At 35.3% G+C, this 25,231-nt stretch overlaps 1 protein-coding gene across 1 annotated transcript in view; it reads right to left on the reverse strand.

Annotated features, from left to right (window-relative positions):
• Positions 1-3,411: 3,411 nt before the first annotated feature.
• Positions 3,412-25,231, reverse strand: part of Slc35f5 (solute carrier family 35 member F5) — a 29,474-nt gene continuing 7,654 nt past the window's right edge. The window contains exons 6-16 of the mRNA XM_070024377.1: positions 23,117-23,198; positions 21,897-22,087; positions 18,740-18,821; positions 17,441-17,528; positions 14,548-14,612; positions 13,524-13,628; positions 11,151-11,310; positions 9,472-9,562; positions 6,421-6,575; positions 5,316-5,409; positions 3,412-4,176 (exon numbers count right to left, since the gene is read on the reverse strand). Of these exons, the coding sequence (XP_069880478.1) occupies positions 5,334-5,409; positions 6,421-6,575; positions 9,472-9,562; positions 11,151-11,310; positions 13,524-13,628; positions 14,548-14,612; positions 17,441-17,528; positions 18,740-18,821; positions 21,897-22,087; positions 23,117-23,198 (1,095 nt within the window). The 3' untranslated portion in view covers positions 3,412-4,176; positions 5,316-5,333. The remainder of the gene's footprint in view (positions 4,177-5,315; positions 5,410-6,420; positions 6,576-9,471; positions 9,563-11,150; positions 11,311-13,523; positions 13,629-14,547; positions 14,613-17,440; positions 17,529-18,739; positions 18,822-21,896; positions 22,088-23,116; positions 23,199-25,231) is intronic.

Raw genomic sequence — 25,231 nt, forward strand, 5'->3', positions numbered from 1 at the left:
GTCACCCCTTTCCTCCCTCTCTCCCAGTTTTTCCCTCCTGATCCCCTCCTCCACAAATGTATGTCATTTTTAACAGTATCTAGTGAGTACCACTGCTGCATATATTCACCCTTTGTCCCTCAATTTCTTTTCCCCACTTCCTCTTCCAAAGACAGGTTAAACAAGACAAAAAGAAAAGAAAAACAGCAATAAATGGAAGAAAAACTCATTTCCATTTCCTGGAGTTCATTTCAATAAATGTTATTTTATATGATCAGATACACATAGGTATTGTGTTCCTCTCCTAAGAATATTTATTAGTTCTTAGGAAAATAAGGCAATACTATTTTAAAAAAGTGGTATCTAAAATTTTCAAGTTTGCATAAAAATATACTTTATCTAAATGAAGTTCTGAGGACACAAAAAACAATTACTAAACAAATTCTGTAAACTGTACATCTCATAAATGCTATGTTACCATTTTAAAAATCAGCAATTTAATATTTTAGCTAAGTGTGCAAATGCCAGGTAATATTCATTTCTTATGTCTATAAACCTTTTCAAAGTATTATTTCATAATAAAGAAATTTTAAAGGAAACTGCAGAGAAATAAAGTGTGATTATAACAAATATACTGTTTAAAAATATCATTTTATCTATTTCCTAATAAGACGGTGGAAGAAAATTATTTTTAAAATTCTTCCCTTATTCCCTTTTAAAGACATTTTTAATGACTAGCAATGAGAATTAGTGCTAAGGCCTAAGGAGAAACCTGTCTGTGCACGGATTTCTAAGTGGATATTAGGATTCTTCCCTAAATGAGGGCTGTCTACTTTTGAGAACTTACAGAGACAATAGACTTTTATTTACAACTGCCAGAAGAAAAATTAGTTACATGTAAGGAATTAAGTCTGACAGAAGCCACATCTCAATTAAAATATTTTAAGGAGTTTATAAGAACATTGCACACACCTAGAGGCATTTCTATGCTGGAAACAAAAAAGCAATCCTCTAAGCATTTTTTTTATTGGCTTAATTATTTGGGAGGAAGGGGCTTTCATTGTTACATTTCTAAGCACTTTTAAAGCTGACCCATTATTCACTTTTGTTGCCCTTGAGATTCTGGTGCTCTTCTAACAGAAAAATCTTTGCAACAAAACAGACTTCCTTCAATCAGTCATAATTTGGAACACTGTGCATTAATGGGAATGGAGTTATGTGGTGGAAGAAAAGGAGAATAATAAAAACTAAGTATCAGAATCCCTATGTGTGACTTCAGATTCAGCAAAATAGAATTGAGTCAATCTTATTTGAAAACACAAAAGGCATTAGCAGGTATGTGAATATGTCATCTCCTCAAATCTCCAAAGGCCTTCTTACTAAGGCCCTGTTATTTAGTTTGGGATAATTTGCAGAAAGGAATTGATCCTGTACTTTTTTTCTTTTCTGAAGACACTGTCTCTCTTTAATTTTCTTGGTTCCAAACTCCTGGGCTCAGTAATCCTGTTGCCCCATTCTCCCCAGTAGCCGGGATAACAGGTGTGCATGACAGAGATTGACTTCTAGGACTTTTTACTTCTTAAGAGGATGAATGTTCAACTACAACGTACAGAGGTCCTTAGTTGCTCACTGTGCAAGGCTATGCAATCATCAGCATGCAAAAACTTGAGACGATAACACGAGGATGAGCAGAACACTAGTTAACCAATGTTACAGTGCTTCTTCCTAAGGAAGGTCTGATCAAAGACCCAGCAGCCTGGGGAAAGAAGTCCTGCCAGCAGCTAACTGTGGCCCCCTAACTAATCAGTCCCCCTAACTAATCAGTTCCAGTCCCGAGTGCAGCACATTTCCTGTATGATGTCAGCAACCAACACTACACCAAGTTCAACCTTCCTTCCTACCATATTTAGAGAGTAATTTAAAATTTGTGTTTCATGTCTACTGCTTCAATCATTTTACTCTGTAAATTGTGAAAGATCTTTGTGAACTGTCAAACAGCAAACACAGAAAACTAGAAACATTGAGGTAATAAACTTCAACCAAAACTAATCTCCGAGTAATTGAAATGCTATCTAAGTCCTTTCCTGAGGAGTTCTCTTCTTTATTGACTTTACACTGCCAAGGTGACCAGGTCAAAAGTATAATAGCTTGAAAATTACTGGTGATGTTGAAAATGGACTACACAACTTGGAAGGGAAAATTGGGAGAGAATAAAGACATTGTCCAAAGAGAAATGTCCTCATTACCTGTCTTATGAAACAATAATCTCTCTGTATATCACCTTTATAAATAATAAAAAGAAAAAAAATACTGGTGAGCTGAGTGTTGGTGGCTTATACCTGTAATCCTACTCAGGAGACTGAGATCAGAAGATTGTGGTTCAAAGCCAGCTTGGGCAAGAAAGTCCATGAGACTCTTATCTCCAATTAACCAGCAAAAAGCCAGAAGTGAAGCTGTGGTTCAAGTGGTAGAGTTCCAGCTTTGAGCAAAAAAACTTGGGGACAGTGCCAAGTTCTGAGTTCAAGGTCCAAGATCTGTGCACACGTGTGTGCACACATACATATACACACTATTGGTGGCACCAAATGAGAATGTTTTAAAATTTTAATGTCATTAAGCAGTCTTTTAAATCAATATAATATAAAGATGGCTAAACTTCATTTTAGACTTATAGTTAACACCAAAGCAACTTGAAGAATGTGAACAAAATAAACTGAAGCAGAGCCCCACAGAGAAAAAATTTAAAACTCAGATTCACTAATAACTCTGTGAGACAATTCTCACCAAACTTGAAAAGGGGATGGATCATGATTAATTCAAAGCCAGTGGGTCCTGTGATGTAGGCTCACTGAAAGCACAAGTCCAGGGGCACCGGTACCACCAGATACACACAAGACCAAATTTAGGAGTCACATTACAAATATTTAATACCGAATTTAATCTTGGTACAGGAAAAATTTAAAAAATATTCTTTTAGTGCCAGTCTGGTCCTGGGGCTTGAACTCAGGGCCTGGGCGCTGTTCCTGCTAACCTTGAGTAGCACGCTACCATTTAAACCACAGCACTGCCTTTTTTGAGTAGTTTATTGGAGATGAAGTCCCATGGCCTTTCCAGTCTGGGCTGGCTTCAAGCTGCGATCATCAGATCTCAGCCTCCTGAATAGCTAAGATTGTAGGTGTAAGCCACCAGAACCTGGCTCAAATGCATTTTTTAATAGAATCCCTTCTTTGGTTTTATGATACTCTAACTATTAAAAAATTACTTGAGAAAACTAAAATTATTTAAAGACGAAGCATTCAACAGTAATTTGACACATTTATATGTGGAAAAAATACAAAATTACTTGATATATGTTTAATACACAAATACATATATAAACATTTTATTTTAATAATACTCTTTTTCACTTCAATTTAAATCATTCCATTATGAAAATTTCTTAATTGAAGAGAATATTTCTTTAAAACTCTAAGTTAAACAGAGCTTTATCAATTAAACTTACAGCAATACAGTCTTTAGAAATACATCATTTTTCATACATCTACTTTAAAAATTTGTCATGGTTTATTACATTTTTAAAATACAAGGCACCTAATGCTATTAAAGGATAATACAGTATATGTAGTGTAAGGTACCACATCTTTTCTCAAATATTTATTTTCTTTAAAATTCCAGCAAATCTCCATGAAGACAGTATTACTCAAGTTAAAACATTTTTTTCTGTGTAGTTATTTTGCAATATTCTACAAAACATAAACTGTAATCCGTACCTAATACAGGCAGCTTATTTGAGTATTTTTTTGCCTGTCAGAAATACTGATCTACACACTTACATGATTTCCTTGAGACATAATATAGTCCAACATTTAACAAGTATGTGAAAATAAAGTCTTTCAAACATTAGGATTTTATTCCTTGATTAGTTTAAATCATTTCATCAACTGAATTCCTTGAGATATGTAAGGCAGGTTGGTCATTTCAATGGACTGTGGACTAGAACTTCCCATAACTGTAGTGATATGTTCATAGCTACATAGCAAAGTACTTCATTATGAAAATGAAGAAAACAGACATGAGGAAAATATATTTTAGAGTTTCAAAGAACTGAAACTGTTATTTTTCAGACTAGGCACTGAAACATTTTTCTATAAAATCTTGCCAGATTGTCTCTTCGCTGTATAATGTTCCATCATCAGGCTAAAAAAATAAAAGGCAAAAGAACAGAATATTCATTATAATTTTTATCATTTTAATTTTCTAGAGCTTATGTTTTCAAACAGCTAATTATGCCAATATTGAACACATATGACATTGTATATTATTAATAACTATATTCATGAAATTGAGGTGTTAAGAACTCAGGATAGAGGTTCCACAGCAATGTCAAAGGCTGACACCAATACCACTTAAAAATTGTTCATCAATATTGAGAAAGGATCACCTCTTCAACAAATGGTATTGGAGAAGCAATGTCCACAGAAAAAAGACTGAACTTGGACCCCTATCTCTCACCAACATCAACTCAAAATGGATGAAAAGCCTTAACATAAAACTTGAAACCTTGAAAATATTACAGGAAGAAGCAGGGAAAACATTACAACTTAATGGCATGGGAAGTTCATACCCTTATAGAATTTAAGAAGCTCCAAAAATAGGATAAAGAATTGATAAATAGGATCATATTATGCTAAAAAGCTTCTGCACAAGAAGGGACACTGTCACAAAGCTAAAGGACAGTCAACAGAATAGGAAAAGATCTTTGTCAGTTATACAGCTGACAAGGAACTAAAATCAGAATATACAAGGAGTATAAAAAAAACTAACCCCCCCAGCAATCAATATACAATCAGTGAAAGAGAGAGAGAGAGAGAGAGAGAGAGAGAGAGAGACAGAGACAGACAGAGACAGAGACAGAGACAGAGAAGACTGGATATGCTAAAACATTACAACCAGAGGAAAAAAATTTCTACAGTATATCATTAAGTAAAATGATGAGCTGTAGCATGAACAAAAATAAGAGATAATACTTTCAGAGTCAGGCACTACAGTACATATTTTGAAATGTTTAATACTTCTAATAAATTATGAGTTTAGTTCTATGGCAATGACATTTCACAAATAAGAAAACTGAGAAATAAATAGGTTAAGAATCAAGGCTCTCCCAACCAGCACAGATGAAACCAGAGAATTGTAACCCAGGGAGGTCTGACTCCAGAGGCTACATGGCCTTTTGGATATACAGCTCTTGAACAACCACTTATGGAAAATCAATTCAGTGTTTGAATTTTACAAGAATAAGAATGCTATACAACACTGATGCAGGCTCACATACAAACCTGGACTATGGACAACAGCTAACTGGCTCCATCCTCCTGTGAAACTCCATGCATAGGAATGAGACTCTCACACTGTTCACTGTCTTCTGGAACTCTTGAGGGGGAAAAAAAGTAACAGTTTAAAAAAAGCTTTAGGGCTGGGAAGGTGGCTCAGCTTGCCTTGCATGCATGAGGTCCTAGGTTCGATTTCTCAGCACCTCATAAGCAGAAAAAGTCAGAAGTGGCGCTGTGCCTCAAATGGTAGAGCTCTCTAGCCTGGAGCTTAAGCGCTGAGGGACAGGGTCCAGGCCCAGAGTTCAGGACCCACAACCAGCAAAAAAAAAAAGAAAGAAACTTAAAAAAAATCAAGCTATAGAATAATTTTAAGTACACAATAATTAAATCAATGATGGATTTTAAAAAGTGGAACAAAAAAACAAAGGCACAATTCATCAATAAAGAAGAGAAAAATATATCATTTGTAGGAAAATCGTTGTTACTGGGATTCATCAAGAAGCCACAATCAGAAAGACAAATACCACGTTTTTGCTCATAATCTGGATATAATAATAATAATATGCCATGATTGCAAAAAGAGGACTGCTTGGGAGAAGAACCAGCAGGAGGATAGGAGAGGCTGATAGATAGTAACTATGATAGAAGTATATACACACACATAAATAGCTAAATAAAATCCACTAAAAACTGATGAAAAGAAGAGTAATATAGATGTGGTGACTTACAGCAAAGTACATTATATTCATGTATGTAGATGTCATAATGAAAACATTTTATACAATTAACATACCCTAGAAAAAGACACTTAAAAGAGAAAATCTGATGCAACACTAGGATATTTATTATTAAATGTATTCAAACCAGTGAAGGCTTTTATATTGAAATTCATTATAGAAAAACAGTAAGCCTTTTCTTTTACCTGTGAATCATGACCCTTTTTTCTAGTATTAGCAATGAAGAGTATCACTCAAAGAATCTAAACATATTATTTTTCTCTGTACCAACACAAATAAATCATAATTGGTTCTATAAATCCTCACAGAAATCCCTAAACGCATATGATTCTCTGTTTACTTGACAAACATCATTAAAAAAAAACTAAGCTTACCTCTGAATTCGATGTTTCCTGCATATAAAGGCAAAAACTCTTCTGATTCCTACCATCACAGGGTCCCAATTATTATAATGACATAGGAGAGTTACAATAAAAAATGAAAAAAATACAGGGATAGCTCCTGCAAAAAATAACCAAGAAAACTGCACCTAAAAACAAAAAAATAAAAATTCTCAAAACAATTATTAAAGCAATTTTCCCCTTTAATATAAGTTTTATAACTATCAAAACTAGCAGGAATATGTTAAAATACCAAGATGTTAACACTAAACACTGACATTATTATGTGTATTATTATTTTTTTGTGGGGGGAGGAGTCCAGTCCTGGGGCCTGAACTCTGGGCCTGGGCACTGTCCCTCAGCTCTTCAGCTCAAGGCTAGCATTCTACCACTTGAGCCACAGCGCCACTTCGGGCTTTTTTCTTTTTGCTTATGTGGTGCTGAGGAATTGAACCCAGGGCCTCAGGCATGCAAGGCAAGTGCTCTACCACTGAGCCACCTTCCCAGCCCAATGTGTATTATTATTAAACACAAGGAGATACAATTTTATCTTAAAATTCCATTTGCCTAAATATCAACAACAATACTTTTTGCTTGGAAAATGTGCTAAAGAGAAGTCAAAAAGGCATATTTAGCATTTATTAGGTCTAGCACATTAAAAGTAGTGATATCTACAATGAAGTCTTGTTGTGCACACTGCATTGCCAAAAATTTCCTCCTTTGTGGTTATTAACTATTCTCAAGTGGATTTCTTGATTCTGGTGCATTCATCTACCAAAACTTTTAAATGTGCCAGGTACTGGTGATTCATATCTGTAATTCTAAATACTCAGGAGCCTGAGATCTAAGGATTGTGGTTCAAAGCCAGCTCAAGCAGGAAAGTCTCTGAGACTCTTATCTCCACCAAAAAGTCAGAAGTGGAGCTGTGGTTCAAGTGATAGAGCACTAACCTTGAACAAAAAAGCTCAGAGACAGTGCCCAGGCCCTGAGACCACCAAGCACACATACATAAAAAAAGGATGAGCTGGGTGTCAGTGGCTCATGCCTGTAATCCTAGCTATTCAGAAGGCTCAGATCTGAGGATTGTGGTTCAAAGCCAGCCCAGGCCAGAAAGTCCGAGAGATTATCTCCAATAAACTACTCAAAAAAAAAGCTGGAAAAAAATGTACATATCACCCAATGTGGAAGAAATAACTGTATTGCAAAGCGCATAGAACTCATAACTGTTATAGACCGCGGTAGACAATTTGCCCATGAAAGTCAGAATGTGTTTGTGACTTTAACTAAGCATCACTATCCCACAATACTGTGAAATTTGGGAAATTATGTAATCACTTAATCACAATAAAGAATTTGAAAAAAAGTATATTAGCTTATGTGAGTTATATGGAGGGGGATTTCATTGTTATATTTTAAAATTCTAAATAAGTATAAATAAATTAAAAAAAAAGCAGAAAGTGGTGCTGTGGCTCAAGTGATAGAGCTCTAGTCTTGAGCAAAAGAAGCTTAGGGACAGTGCCCAGTATCTAGAGTGCAAGCCCTAGAACAGGCAGAGGAAGAAAAAAAAGGATGAAATAGTATAGTATAGTATACATCTATCTTTTAAAGGAAAGAAAAAGTTTTTTCCCTCTTTGAGAGTTAAAAAGAGAGGCAAAAAAATCTTAGAGTCATGGGCAAGACTGAAAACATATTATCCTATTAGTGATTGTTTTAGTCAGGAGAATGGGTCTGCTGATTGTCAGTGACTCACACCTGTGATCCTACCTATTAAGAAAGCTGAGATCTAAGGATCGAGATTCAAAGCTAGCCCGGGCAGGAAAATCTGTGGTACTCTTATCTTCAATTAACCACCAAAAGGCTGGACATGGAGCTGTGGCACAAATGGTAAAGCAAAAAAGCTTTATCTTTGTGCAAAAAAACTCAATGCATCCAACAAAACCCTGAGTTCAAGCTCAAAAATAACACCAAAACAAAAAGGAAAAGAAAAAAGATGAAATGAGGTATCAAATTAATGACAAATCATAATTTTTTTCCTCTTGAAATGCTTACCAGTCAGTATATTTAATTTAATAGTCGAGACACAGCAGCACATATTTTTTCCAGTACCAGGTTTAACTTTAGGGGCTCTGAACTTGCTCTGTTTGCTCAGGTAGAGCTCTATCACTTTGAGCCCTTCTCCAACCTAGCTTTTTGCTGGTTAAGTAGAGATGAAGTCTTGTGGACTTTTCTGCACAGGTTGGCTTTGATCCAAAATCCCGAGACTACGCCTCCTGAGAAGCTAGGATTACAAGCATGAACCACAAGTGCTTGGCCAAGAATTGTTTTTAAATAAATAGGATGCACCCTATGGAGCATATTTTGCCTTTTTCCTTAAAACTGAACAAAGACCTAAACCTGCTTTAAAAAGTAAGACTATTAGTTGTATCTATTATAAACCTTTGAGTTTTCAAGTATTTTCCTCTTCCAATTTTCAGACCATATACACATATATACTTTACTGCCTAATTCTAACAAGTATAAAGCTTACAAATACTGACTGCATGGCAAGTGCTCTACTCCATCTTCAGCATTAGGCAAAGGAACCACTTTTTACTGCCTCTAGGATAAAGAAACTGCTCTCTTCTGGACTGCTTCAGGAGAACTTCAGATTCTCTTTTTTGCAGTGTTTTCAGTGCCAGCATTTATCACTAGATTTACAGATAATTAGGCCAATACAGTAGTATTAGCATAATGATAAGGAATGTCTGAACTTATCAGAGATGTGAAAATATTACCATTTTGTGGCAAAATATATCACATGTTCCACACAATGACCCACATCAGACATATGGAAAACAAGCAAACACTATCAAGAACAACATAGAAGATACTTCCCTTAACCTACAAGTGCAGATTATGTACCTTTTTGGTACTTTTAACATTTCTGTACTCTAGAGATCTGGAAATGAGGCATGAAGGATTATTTATTTGTAAATTATTTGTATAATCTTCATTATGTCTGTTTTAATGCTATACCTGAAGTATCTAACAAATAGTTTGCCTTACCTTTTGCATACACATGTCTGCTATTATAGACAGAGGTATTGTGAGGCTTAGTGCAAGTGTGCCTATCAATGAGGAGGTAAGAAAGCAGCCCCTAAAAAGAGAGAGAAAGGAGAAAGGAAGCATAATTTTCTATATTATTCAATACTGAGTTCCAATTCTATATTAAAAACTCAAGAAAACCAAATATAAAAAAAAAGATGGGCCAAGACACAAAAACAATAGTTATTAAGATGATTCCAAAGTTTAGCTTCAAATGTCAAAATACAAGTATATAAGTATAAAAAAGTTTGAAGTAAGGTGGTAATTCTAGCTATTCAGGAGGCTGAGATCTGAGGATCACAGTTCAAAGCCAGCCAGGCAGGAAAGTTCATGAGACTCTTATCTCTAATTAACCACTAAGAAAACAGGAAGTGGTGCAGTAGCTCAAGTTGTAAAGTGCTAGCCTTGAACTGAAGAGCTCAGGGACAGCGCCCAGGCCATAATAAAAGTTGAGCAGAAGTATTAAGGTTTCAAAGTGCTACTTGGCTAACAAAGAAAAAGCATCAATAAAACTGTAGGTTAATATCTTACACACAAACTTTAAGTGATAAGTTAACATAATGTCACTTAGCACCTCATCATCATGAAAATAGTACATTTTTGTTTTCATTTAGCTTAGCATAGTAAAGACAGAACTAAATATTTTGAAGAATATTTCCTTATTTATTTCCATTTTTTAATATCTATCCTAACCAAGTTTAAGCACTTCATTTTATTTGTTTGTTTATGTCAATCATAGGGCTTGAACTCGAGGCCTGGGTGCTGTCCCTGAGCTCTTTTTTGCTCAAGCCTAGCGCTCTACCACTTCGACAGTGTTACTTTAGTTTTCTGGTGGTTAATTAGAGATAACAGACTTTCCTGCCCAGGCTGGCTTTGAACCATGATACTCAGACCTCAGCCTTCTGAGTTGCTAGGATTACAGGTGTGAGCCACTAGTGCCCTGCTCATTTTATTTTTAACACTATCAGTGTTGCTATAACTTTGTATATGACTCCAAAGGTAATATTTTTTAGTTGAAGGAAAACATTATAGTAAAGAGCTGGGATGGTGGCTCAGTAGTAGAGTGCTTGCCTTGCATGCATGAGGCCCTGGGTTTGATTCCTCAGCACCACTTAAGCAGAAAAATCCAGAAGTGGCACTGTGGCTCAAGTGGTAGAGCACTAGCCTTGAGCTGAAGAGCTGAGGGGCAGTGCCCAGGCCTAGAGTATAGGCCCCACGACTGATAAAAATAAAATAAAATAAAAATAAAGAATTATAGAAAAATACAGAAAGCCCTTTATAAAGATTAATATATTAAAAGATGTTCACAAATTTAGAATACTGAAATTCAGACATACATGTATGTGTGTTCATTCATTTATTCAACAGGCATTTTTGAGCTCCCTCTACTTGAGACATACTCTCAGTTCTTTTGCTTAGTTTGGTCTTCAGATAGGGTCTTGTGATTTCTACCTTTACACTGGGTACTCAGGAGTTAAAAAAACAAAGTGCTTACTTAAGGTAGTTAATATATTTGTTATGTGTGTGTACATGTGGAAGTGAGAGGTACAGGATGGGCCATGAAAAGACATGAGAAAGAGAAATACAAACTATCCAAATATCAATAATCAATAAATCATAAGAGAATAAATAGTACATACCACAACCACAGGAACTCTGAGAGAACTGTTCCAATAAGGCCATTAATGATTATGCACATTAATACTACTTTATTGGGAAACTCAAAGTCCTCAAATCCAGTATAATGAAGTAAAAAGAAACCCGGCCATAACAGCAGCAGATTAAACAGGCCCACAAAACCTAATAATGTACAAGACATCAAAGTTAAAATTGTGGCTTATTTCAAATCTTTCTCAGTTCTAACTCTATAACTAGAAACATTACATTTCGTACAAAGTTACCAGGTTTCCTTCACTGGAACTTCCATTGTTTGAAGTTACTCTTACCAACAGTTCAACAATAGAAAAACACAGCATCAAAAATGGAATCTTTGACTTTTAGGTTCCATTATCCACACTGTATGGGGGCAAACTACTATGGAATAAATCACTTAAAACAAAGTCAGTAATTTAAAGAATTAACTGGTAGGTATGTAATTATGGACTCAGCCTAAATTACTTAGGAGGAATTAGATGGTTTGTTCTCTGATCCCAGAGAAAGTGGCTGTGCTATACTAGGAATAGGAATACTGTAGGAAAGTTCTAAAGATCAAATTCTTCAGAGTGCCTAAGGCAGTTGGAGAGAGAACATATACACAAACATCTATTCAACACAGGCACTAAGTACAGACTGATAACTTGTAAGAGACTATACTGTGCTCTGCAATCTGCCTTGGGTTCCAACCCCAGTGCTGCTTTACAGGTACTGTGAACATTATGTAAAATACAGAACCTCTTGGAAGTCTCAGTTCTCCATTCTATAAATATAAAATAGTACCTAATTAGGTTACAGGTAAGATTAAACTAAATATTTATGAAAACAGTGACTAGAACATACAAGGTACTTAGTAAAGTTGGCTATTATTCTTATAGATAATAAGTTACATATGGTTATAAACAGTTAAGGTAAAGATATAACAAAAAAGATAATATTATAGTGTTAATTTTACTGCATTTCTATATAGTTAAATGTCACAAATCTGCTAGAAGATCCATGTAAGTAACTATAGAGCTCTTCTTTAAACAAATTTGAGTGTGCGTGCGCGCGCGCGCGTGCGTGCGTGCGTGCGTGCGTGCGTGCGTGCGTGCGTGTGTGTGTGTGTGTATTCTATTTCACCTAAATACATCATCTAAACAGTAAGCCAGTATTTAGGGTGCCTCATTAGGTCTTAAGAGGGAAACCAAAATAGCGGTTTACGTAAAAATGGAAAAGATACTCCAAATGGAATGTTCTATGACCCTAAAAGATAGCATTAGAATTGTCTTTTTTCAAATATTTATTTCTTGAATACTATATTTAAAGGGAGCTTAAGCGATTGCTTTTCAAATATCTTATTTTTGTTAATCCACTAGGTTTAAGTATTTACACTGACTTTAAATGATTTAAATGTAATATAAAAAGCCCACCAAAGAACATTCTGGTGGAAACAACAAAGGATTCTAAGACCTCCTGCAACTCTACCTCCTCTAGCCTTCCTGTGACTCTCCACAATCCCTAAGTCAGACTTTGGAAGCCACTTAGCTCAGTTAATATCTCATTTACCAGATGAATACGTGACAAAAGATGCCAGAACAGAGATTTCAGGTCTGGCGAGGCTCTGCCAGCTGCTCTCTGCACTCCCTTCACAGCCTTTTTTATTTATGTTCGGACAGATGTTGAATACCTTGTCAATAAGCCAGTTGTTTGCTATTCTACATCTATTCCAAGTTCCTGACTAAGTTGATTTTAGGCAAAAAAAAAAAAGTTTGAAAAATCAAATCATATGTTTTATTTGCTTAGTCCTAAGAACTGATGCCAGAAAAACGTATTTGGGTAATTTGAAAATCTATGTTATAAAAGAATGAGACTTAAAATGATAATGTACCAATGGAAAGCCTTTACATGGCCCACAAATTTTAGTGAAAATAAATACGTATCATGTTGCGGGGGGGGGGGGGGGGGGGAGGGGGGAAGACAGTTTTCTCAATCCCATGCTTTCAATGATGCAACAGAGGCAAAATGTGTAACACAGCAAACTCTCATGCTTGGAGTAGCATAATTCTAACAATTACAGAATCTCTCTGGCTCACCAGATGAAGACACTGATTCAAAAAATGGTGTTAAGAGAAGCTCCTTTCTTGACCTTGTCTTAAGGTAATATGTGTGTGCACGCACACACACACACACACACACACACATTAATACAGGACAACGTAAGACAAAAGCATTGAGAATGAACTTCATAACCTTCAAAAGAAGTTTCTGTTTTTGAGAAAATCATACACATGGAAGAAAAGCTTTCCTAATGCCTCCAAACCACAAAAACAAAACTATGACTTGAAAGGAAACAGCCTCAAGTTAAAACATATTCTTACCAAAAAACATTGGAATATCCAATTTATCTTCTCTGTCTACTTTTCTCTTAATCATAACAATATAAACAGCATACAACATGGCTCCAGCCAGGGACCAAATGGAACCTAATGATATAATGATATAAAGTATCCATTTATTAAATAATTTGAAATGTACTTACTGAAAATCTAATCATGTATCAGATACTAATTCCAAATACAAGTACATGAAGATGAAAAGATGAGGAATAACCCATCCCATCTGGGCCCTCCAGTAATATGGAGAGGAATATAACATGTAAACAAACAAATAAAAAGCATTTATTAAATAACAAAACACCTATATATGTTGTAACAATAAAACACAGATAAGTAATGCTTTGATTTTAATTTTAAAATGCTTATTTCTTATTTTTCTCCCCACAAACAATTCTGACACTGGACATTGCCCAATTTAACAAAAACTGCTTTGCATCTCTAAGCTGGTGATTAAATAAAAACTGCTTTCTATCTCTAAGCTTGTTTTCCCATCCCCATGTATCATTTTGGATCCACATTCCTCCCCCACTGACACTCCAAGGCTGTGTAGGTCCCCTGTCTCCCATTAAGTAACTTCCTTCTTTCTTTTCTGCTGAGTGTTCAACCTCCTGTCTTCTGTTTTAGATGATTTGCACTAACTATGGTTAAATATATTATTACTTCATTCTCTAGTGGCTTTATTTTGGCAAGTATCATATTCTGTTTCAATTATAATTTATATTTACAAATGTTCCAAAATGTATAACCTAATATTAATACCAGTTCTCTCCATTATCTCACTTTTAACATTTAGGTTAGCTTTCAAAAACAACTAAGAAATGTTATTCTGCCAAGTGACTGTACTCATCAATTATTCAAGAGGGAATGTGTCACTATACCTATTTTTAAGTATTTTCAAAAAAAACTTAAAACAAAGGAAAAGCCTGTCAACACAATTTTACTCACATAAAACAAATACACATATTGTTTTATAAATACAAAACTGCTCTGTGAGTTAGTTACTGACCTATTGTATTTCTTCCAGCAGATTTTTCAGATCCTGACAGGTTTACCAGCACAATACCACCAATGCTACAAGAATAAGTCATTACTGATGAGCAAAACACTAAACTCCTAAAAGACTAATCATAAAAATTACAAGTGACCAAGAAGTAATCTCAACTTCGGGTAAAACTGAAAATCAATTTATGATTCTATTAACAACAGCGAATGAAATTATAAACATAGTATAGTAATAAATTTGTCCTAGCTAGTGCATTTAGTTCTCATAAGATGAGCAGCCCTGGGCTGGGAATGTGGCTAAAGTGGTAGAGTGTTTAACCTAGTATGCATGAAGCCCTGGGTTTGATTCTTCAGTACCACATAAACAGAAAAAGCCAGAAGTGACACTGTGGCTCAAATGGTAGAGTGCTAGCCTTGAGCAAAAGAAGCTCAGGGACATTGCCTAGGTCCTGAGTTCAAGCACAGCATTCCCCTACAAGGAAAGTATTACTATTGGTAGTTCTACTTTATAAGAGAAAACTAATGTGCAATAAGGTGAAATAACTCAACCATCTGGGACTGGAACATAAGCAACCTAGCTGCACAGTCCAACCCTTCTAAGCACTATACTGTCTTTCAATTATGGCAAAGCTATTTTCAATTGTCATTCCTTTGTCAATATTTATTTTGGAAGTATAAATAAATTATTCCCACATAAACCTGGAAATGACACTGTTACTGTTTATTGATTTAAAAAAAACCTAAATCAACATTAGAAGTATCCTGAAATATTTATGGAGATCCACTAATCCCATGATTTTAGTAAATTAAAAATAAGGCTGGATTAAGAATATTAAGAAGTCAAAGACCATTTGTTCATTCAACTGTTACTTATTGAGCATCTAGTATAAGTCAAGTACTACTACAGCAGTAAAGAAGATGGATGTGGATCTTGTCTTCAAAGAATTCATTTTTATGCATTTTATGCATCTTATAAATTATGTATATATTTTGTCAATCAAATGAAATACTGCTCATTTTAAATATTTTTAAAATTTTAGTCTAATTCTTTCACCTACTAATCAAAAGACCAGAATGGCAGTAGGAGAGGAGTAGAGAAACATATGTGTGTGTGTGTGTGTGTGTATACACACACACACACACACACACACACACACACATATTCTCTTTTGAAATTACAAGGGTATGATAGTGCTATTAATTATTATCCTTAACTTCACATACAAAATAGGCAGAGTTAAAAAAAAACTTGCCCATGCTCTCAAACTACAAATAGAAGGGGGGATTGGAATTGACTTATAGGTGATGAAATGAGATTTAGCTCATCAGATTTCCTTCACCCCACTACTATGTTATATACTTTGACAACCTCAGAAATTCAATCTCATTGTTTAAAGCCAGTTCAAAACATGTATTAAACAATAATTAATATTCTTTTTTTTGTTTTCTGGTTGGTCGTGGGGCCTGAACTTTGGGCCTGGGCACTGTCCCTCAGCTCTTCAGTTCAAGGCTAGTGTTCTACCACTTCAGCCATAATGCACTTCGGCTTTTTCTGCTTATGTGGTGCTAAGGACTCAAATCCAGGGCCTCATGCATGCAAGGCAAGCGCTCTACCACTGAGCCACCTTCCCAGCCCTTAAATAGTATTATTAAGAACATATACCAAAAATGTTAATCCATCATTTATTCTACACAACAGAACAGGAATGGTCTCTGTAGCAATTCAACTCTGTTACTATGGCCATAAGGAATATGGAAACAAATGGCTGTCTTCCAATAAAATTTTATTTACAGAAAGTTGCAGAAGGTCCACCTTAGTTTTCCCAGTCCCTGTTCTAGAACTTCTTTAATGAGGAATAAAATGCTGTAAGTTCAACATTTTTTTGTCTGTCATGGGGCCTGAACTCTGGGCCTGAGCACTGTCCCTCCGCTCTTCAGTTCAAGGCTAGCACTCTACCACTTGAGCCATACCACCACTTCTGCCTTTTTCTGCTTATGTGGTGCTGAGGAATTGAACCCAGGGCCTCATGCATGCAAGGCAAGCACTCTACCACTGAGCCACCTTCCCAGCCCAAGTTCAACATTTTATATCCATTCTTTTTTCAAATCTTTATTAAACAGTGCTAAAGAAAATCAGCATATATTTTGAATAAAGTTGAACTAAGCCTTGCTTGTTTCTCTAAAACAAATACATTTTATTTTTGTGCACGGTTAAGACATTAGCCAAATGTAGAAAAGAATAAATTTTGGTGGTTATAAAAAGTCTAAAGAGTAGGTTAAGGGCTGGGAAGGTGGCTCAGTGGTAGAGCGCTTGCCTTGCATGCAAGAGGCCCTGGGTTCGATTCCTCAGCACCACATAAGCAAAAAGAAAAAGCCAGGAAGTGGTGCTGTGGCTCAAGTGGTAGAGCGCTAGCCTTGAGCTGAAAAACTGAGGGACAGCGCCCAGGCCCAGAGTTCAGGCCCCACCACCGGACAAGGAAAAGGACAATTCCACAAGGAAAAGGACAATTCCAAACCTAAACAAAAAGGGGAACTTGTCTTGGAAAAGGAAGCAGATCTTTGGGATTAAATAGGTGATTAAGTAGGCACGTTAAGTTAAATGTGATTATAAGTGCACACTTAGGAAGCCTACAATCACAGGAATGGGAACAGTGCTACACTGGGTCCTTCTTTCCAGTTCCCCTGCCCGGAAAAGTTTAGTAGCCTCTTCTCTTTTCTTTTCCCTTACTTTTCCCTTTCTTTCCTTCCTTTCTTCCTTCCTTCTTTTCCTTCCTTCCCTTTCTCCTCTCCCCTTTATTTGGAAGGAGCTTATTACATTACAAAATAAACTATCCTGCATCAGGACCAAAATTATTTTCATTATTATATTTTAAACGGAGTATCTAGTTTACGCTTACCTTAAAATCACAGCTAAGAGTTTAGAGAGAGTAAACCTATCTCCACTGTTACTTGGAAAAACTGCAGCAAGGATTAATGTAAAAAGACCTATGAAGAAAAAAGGAAATAAAGCTTAAATACTGCCCACACAACTTAACTCCCAACTCTACTGTGAATACTAATTATATACTTAACTTTTAATTAATATTTTAGTTACTTTCAAACAACTAAGACTATAGTTATATAGGCTAAAATGTTCAAAGAGCATACTTAAAGAGCCTCTAAACTAAACCACATTTATTTTAACAATAGAGAACAAATGTAGTCCTATTTATTTTTAAACTAATAAACTAAGCATTCAAAGTAATACCATGACCTCATCATAATCAAGCCTGCATGCTATCATTATTTTTACTGCTTCAAAAACACTTCCTTTAATCTTCCAGATTTGGATGGTGATTCAATTTTAAAAATAAGAAACACCTATCACAGGGCAAATTATAGTTCTGAAATAAGCAATTAAATTTAGCCAAAAGGTCTAAGAAAAGATCTTTGAAGAGAATAATGTGCAGTTAAGGACACATGTCAAAACAGAATGCTTACATAGTAAGTATAAATTGCGTTCAATTTCTATTAATGGAAAGATAAAGAGGGGGGAGGGAGAATCATGGTCTGAAGGCAACCCATGTAAATAGTAAAGACTATCTCAAAAACAAACCAAGCATGGTAGTTCAAACACCCATAATCCCAATTATTCAGGAGGTAGAGGTGAAAAGACCACTGTCTGAGAAAAGCTCCAGAAAAAGCATGAGAACCTGAAAAATAAACAACAACAACAAAAAAGCAAAAGAATGTGGATATAAGTGAAGCCCCGAGTTTTATCATCAGGGCTAATCTAATCCACAAAAAATAAATAAATAAATAAAATATTTCCAAGACAGCCTGGTAACACATGCCTGTAATCTCAGCACTAGAGAAGTGAAAGCAGGAAGCTCATAAATTCAAGACCAGCTTGGTATACAGAGTGACTTTATCTCAAAACAATAAAAAGATGTACAGAGTAAAACAACTACAATATAAAAAGGAAACCACTGCAAAACACTTGCACATAAATAGCACAAAGTTAAGGCTGGAAATTACATTAAGAAGCAGATATAATATACAAATTACATTAATTACTGTGATAACATGACAAAATAGTGGATACATGTATGCACACGTATATATACATACACATATACACGTGCACGTGTGCACAAACATATACAAGAAATACATCAATTTACAATTCAGATTTCTTTTGAAGTCAAATTTCTTACCAGAAGTTGAAGACAAAATATTAACTATAGCAACTTGTGTGTCTGAAAGTGCTTCTTGATATGACAGATTTGCCAAAAACCACTGAAGAAAAACAAAAGGAAGCCTAATGAAAGACATGTTCATATCTGTTATTGCAATTTACAGTTCCCTCTTTTATCTTTCTTCTCTTAAATAGCACTATCACAAGAGACCTTAAAAGTTGCTTTATATTAAAATATCACCTTCCCCATAGAGGAAAATGTTTATAAGTAGATCTTGCTATCCAATTTCCCTTAAGAAACAAACATGTTAACTGGGCACCATCTGTACTCAGGAGGGTGAAATCTAAGGAATGTTATTTGAAGCCATCTCAGATGGGAAAAATCCTTGAGACGCTTATCTCCAATTAACCTCAAAAAGCTGGAAATGGAGCTGTGGCTCAAGTAGTAAAGCATTAGCCTTAAACACAAAACCTCAAGGACAGTGCCCAGGCCTAGACGTCAAGCCCCAGGTCTGACCAAAAAGAAAAAAACAAACAAGGCTGGACGTGGTGGTGCACACCTGTGATCTCAGTACTCCAGATGCTTCAGCCAGAAGATCACAAGTTTCCCTGAGCTAGTGAGTTCCAAGCCATTCTGGGCTACAAAATGAGTCCCTGCCTCAAAAAATTAAAGAAACATGGGCTGGGAATGTGGCTCAGTTGTAGAGCACTTGCCTTGCATGCATGAGGCCCTGGGTTCGATTCCTCAGCACCACATAACCAAAAAGAAAAAAAAGCCGGAAGTAGCGCTGTGGCTCAAGTGGTAGAGTGCTAGCTTTGAGCTGAAGAGCTGAAGAGCTAAGGGACAGTGCCCAGGCCCAGAGTTCAGGCCCCACAACCAGACCACCCCCCTCAAAAAAAAGAAAATAAAGAAACAATACTAATAAGGGCTGGGAGTACAGCCCAAGGGTAGAGCACCTGTGTAGCAAGCATAAGAGCCTAGATTTGATCTCCAGCATCATCAACAACAGTAAAGAAAGAAGAAAAGAAGGGAGACAGGGAGGGAGGAAAGAAGAAAAAAAAAGGAGAGGGAGAGAGAGAAAGATAAGAGGGAGGGAGGTTAAAATTAGCATTTTTAAGTGAGAGTAGAATTGAATATTAAATCAATTTGAATTGTTTTGTATAATCACTGCTAGGAATCTATTAATCTTATCTAAGTCAAATTTAAATTCAGTTAAATTCTTTAACATTAAAATATATACAGATAAATAACATAATAAGAACTCAAGCTAGATGATGTTCATGGAGATTGATGGAATAAGCTAAACAACTACAGTGCCACATAAAAAACTATATAGATGTCAGGTGGTGGTGAACACCTATAATCCTAGAACTCAGGAGACAAAATCAGAGAGATTGAAAATTGAAGCCAGCCTAGCAGTCTGGATGGGAAACTCTGCCTCAAAATAACCAAATACCCCAGTAAAAATAGTCATATATTCACTTTGGAAATTTAGGTACTTACTTTGAAAGCTGAATGTATTGACTAATTGTGACTATTTTTCTGGCACCCCATCTGGCCATACAACCTAAACAGATCTTGTAACTTTGGATATGGTGAAAGGTAGTTTTCTAACTATAAGGACTTTTTTTCTTCTGCTGATCCACACTAGAACATTCCCATATTCTCAATTGTGTGGCTATTTTGAATTGGGAGAATGAGAAATAGCTCCCTTTGATAAAGTGTGGTATGGATGTATGTTCCCAAAGTTCATTTACTTTTACTGATAAGTCATCCATTTCTGTAAACACTTTTTAAAAAACTATTTCAAACAATGTTACTATAAATATTCTAATTCATGCTATCTGATCATATAAATACATGAACATCACTAAATTATATTCTAAGAAGTCCATTGCTGGATCAACTAAAATAACTGCTAATCTAACTATAAGTATCTCTGATACTTATTCAGTTTGCCTGAAGAAGTTATTCCTCTGAAGAAAGACTTGTTTCTATTAAGAGACTTTCTTGATCTATCTCAGAACTTAGTTAAATTGGTCAGATTATCAGTATTTTCTTCCCCAAAACAAAACAAACACCTACATTGGTGTAGGTGTGCTTTGATACATCACTAAAAGGCAGCAGATGGTTAAGAATAGAACAGTCTTCATTTGATATCAGGGGTAAAGCCAGAGTAAAAATTTTAGTAAATTGATTCCAAGCTAGAGAACTCTGATATCCTATATCATTTCATTTGCCTATTTAGATAAGAAAATGAGGTCGAATTTGGTGTGATAGTCTCAAAAATACATGACAAAAAAGCTACAATCTGCTTATAGCTGACGAACTAGTATACTGATTCCATTCCCTTTAGATATACAAGAGGTATTTTTGAAAAAGTCAGTATTGACAAAATCGTATTTTACAAAAAAATTAATAATAAACCATCCTAACCCTAAAAAGACAAAAGATACTCAAAGAGTGGCAAATAAACACTAACTTCTTTTGATATATATCATCTAATTCATTAAACAACACATACATATGACTATATCTGACTACTGAGTAACTAAAATACAGCTTGCTTGAAGTGATATGTGACCTTAGAAGTCTTTACTATAAAAATGTAATCTATCTCACAATACTTTCACATTGATAATATACTAAATAATGACTAACATAATGCTTGTTAAATAAAAATACAGTACTAAAATTCAGATCACTGAAAGCCAAGAGGGATGGCTCATGCCTGTAATCCCAGTTTTTCTTTTCAAAAAACTATAGAAATAATCAATGAATACTTGCTAAAATAACACCTTATAGGAAAACTCCAAAAAAATATATGAAGAAATCAATACTAACAGTAGACTCTTACTAGTCCTTATATATATATCGTATACTAAAGTAAGTAACCTGGAGGCAAATGATAATCTCAGAAAAACTTTCTCAATTGTGTGTGCGCGCGCGTGTGTGTGCGTGTGCGTGTGTCTGTGTTTGTGTACAGCTTAGGTGTTACAGGATTTACTAACTTCTAATTTTTCCAAGTATGATAAGCCTCACCTAACTTTGATACTTTAACTTCCCCAAAATGCAAGACAGCTGCTCAAAGTCATAATCAAACACCTAATTATATTACATTCTATTATATTGTTAATATATATCATAAAATTAATTCCCAATATAATAAACTTACCACAAAGCAAAAAAAAAAGCTAATTTTTGCCACTTGAGTTGCAGTCAATTTCCCCACAGTTTTCAATATGGATTCTTGTTCCTTCACAGTAGGGTATGACATTCGAGATAACTTTGCTTCTAATGCATGACTTGATGGAAGCTGTCGAATCTCCATGATATTACTGAACCTCACACGAGACTTTTTGGGAGCTTAGAAGGAAAACATAATGCAAGAATTATTAAATGTGGATTATTTATTTATTTTTTTTTTTGTCAGTTGTGGGGCCTGAACTCTGGGTCTGAACGCTGTCCCTCAGCTCTTCAGCTCAAAGCTAGCACTATACCACTTGAGCCACAGCACCACTTCCAGCTTTTTCTGCTTATGTGGTACTGAGGAATCGAACCCAGGGCCTCATGCATGCAAGGCAAGCACTCTAACATTGAGCCACCTTCCCAGCTCTAACTGTGAATTTTTACTCCTCCATCCAACTCAACTCCCAAGTTTTAATTCACTAATAAACTAATGTTAATTCATTTAAGATCAAAGCAAGAAAGTAGAAGAAAATCAAAGTTAAACTGTTATTGTATGGTAGCTTTGTTGACTCAAGAGTTCACAGGTAATTTGTGTTATCTATAAAATGTCCTAAATAGTTTAAAATGAGACTAACATTAAAAAAAATTCTGCTATTATGTACATATTTAACTGCCTGGTTCAGGATTTTAGTTAAGATTGGTTTTTAACATTTATAGTAAAATGATGGATTTCTCCTCAGGGATACCCAATTAGTAAGAATCATATTCCCAGACAAGCATGCAGAATATTTCTCTAGGCTCGTGCCTTGAAGAGGAAATTATTGATAAATGTTATGCTTTACAATGAAGCTGGTATTACTTGGAAAATTCACAGGATCAGTACAATTCATATAATTAAGTTATTAGAGTCTTTGAGGACATGTTTGATATATATATATATATATATATATATATATATATATATAAACACATATATAGTTATGTATATATGTATGTGTGTATGCAAACACATATAATGAAACTGTATGGTTGAGTTAATATAAAAATTGTATCAGATTTACAATCCAGCCAGCCCTCCAGGAGAGTGGAAGCTAAGTCAACTTGATGCTGGTTAAGCCACACAGTCACTAAGAAGGGTGGATGGAGATGATGAACAAAGTAAAAATCTCCACTTCTCATTGCAATGAAATTATAAATTATACTCACTTTTTTCAGTATTTATGCTTGTGCTCTCTGGTTTTTCACTTGGAATATCATGAAATTTCACAGGAACATAGAGAGGTTCACTCTGAAATGCAAACAAAACAGAAATACAACATAAATAAAAGCCAATATATGGATTAGAACTTAAATGCCTGCTATATACACATATGATTCAAAACATAGCTATTCAGCAGGCTAATAATCAGGCTAATAATCCAAATGCAGTAAAAGACTTAAGAAAATAACCTCACTAATCCACACAGGTACAATAATAGTTTTCAAATCATTTTAAAGGTTAGAAATGTAATAGCTCTGGCAAATAATAACAGCTAATATTTTAATGTCAGACAGACTGTCTTCCATCCCTCTTTATTCCTGCATTTAAAAACTACTTATTGAGTGTTAGTTATGCTAGGCTCACATGTGCACTTCCAACTATTAGGGGATCTGTGCTAAATGGATAGTTTGCACAAGGTAGTTTGGGTCCAGATTGGGAAAAACAGCAAAACCTGTTTTCCAAAACAAAAAACAAAAAAAGTAACAAAACAAAATACCACATTCATGAAATACAATCCAGGCAGAGTTCTAGGTACAGTGATTAAGGGTGAATCAAATGAAGTATTTTCCTCAATGACCACGCAGTCAAAGGGGAAGGCAGACAATAGCCTCATAATCAAATTCAATATATATTTGCCAAATTATTTTATTACATAGACCTCCACCAAGTAGAAAATAAGAAAACTAAAGCCAGTTTTCTCTAACCATGCTATCAAAGATCCAAATTTTTGGTGATTCCAAATGACTCAATTGGTTTTACAAATGTTCTCCAGATGGTCAATATTTCACAATTCCTGAAATAGGTTGTTTCTTAAAAATTAAAGAAATCACTAAAAATTCCTTTGTCTTTTAATTCCTAGTATAGAACAGTGGCAATGAAAAATAATCAGCAATGAAAAGACAATGAGATCTGGAACCTACTGTGGTCTTTTTGTTATATGAAATTTTCATTACAGCATTTGGCCTAGAATAATTTAACATAGCTATCTTACAGCTAAAATCAAGAATTATTAGAATAGTCAGAAAAATAGGTTGCCATCTCAATTCTGTCTTCTGCACTGAGACCCAATTAATATTAAGTTATCTTGTCAAGGCCAGGCTTGGTGCCATATGCCTATAATCCTAGCACTCAGGGGGCTGAGGAAAGAAGATCTTGTAACCTGGACTACATAGCAAAATTATGTCTGGAAAAACAAACAGAGAAGATATATGGCATTTTTTCCAAGCTTTACAAATTCTTCACAGAACCTTCTAATATGCCAAGAACTCAGTGGTAGTTCTAGAGATAAAACACTGTACTTTCAATAAAGTCACCAAAATAGAGGCTCACACAATGGTGTGTGTATATTTTTTTCTCTCTCTTTTTTTTTTTTGTTGTCAGTCTTGAGGCTTGAACTCAGGGTATGGGCACCCTGAGCTTTTTGGCTAAAGGCTAATGCTCTATCATTTTTAAGTTAGAGCTCCAGTTCTGGTTTATTGGTGGTTAACTGAAGATAAGAGTCTTACAGACTCTCCTGCTTGGGGTGGTTCTGAACCTCTATTTTCAGATCTCAGCCTCCTAAGTGGCTAGGATTACAGGCATGAGCCACCAGCATCAGGCAAAAGTAGAAACCATGTTTTTGTTTTTGTGCCAGTCTTGGGTGCTTGAACTCAGGTCCTGAGCACTGTCCTTGAGCTTCATTTGCACAAGTAATGCTCTACCACTTGAGCCACAGCTCCACTTCCATAAATTTCAATATCAATTAGAAAACTTTAGTTTCAGTCTTATGCATATATAGATGCTTATTTTGCTTGATACCATTTGTAGAAATGAATGTCCTTTTTCCAATTAGAAAACTTTAAAATTATTATAGAGTTGCCTTTTTTTCAGAACAGCACATCTGGAAATGAAAGAAGTTTTGTCAAAGATGCATTTTAAAAGCCAGGCGCCAGTGCCTCAGGCTTGTAATCCTAGCTACCCAGGAGGCTGAGATAGAAGGATCACGGTTCAAAGCTAGTCCAGGCAGGAAAGTCCATGAGAATCTTATCTCCAATTACCCTCCAGAAAGTTGAATAGCACTA

The sequence above is a fragment of the Dipodomys merriami genome, unplaced genomic scaffold (genome assembly GCF_024711535.1).
Source record: "Dipodomys merriami isolate MVZ:Mamm:240054 unplaced genomic scaffold, mDipMer1.0.p SCAF_1, whole genome shotgun sequence".
NCBI classification, from domain to species: Eukaryota; Metazoa; Chordata; class Mammalia; order Rodentia; family Heteromyidae; genus Dipodomys; species Dipodomys merriami.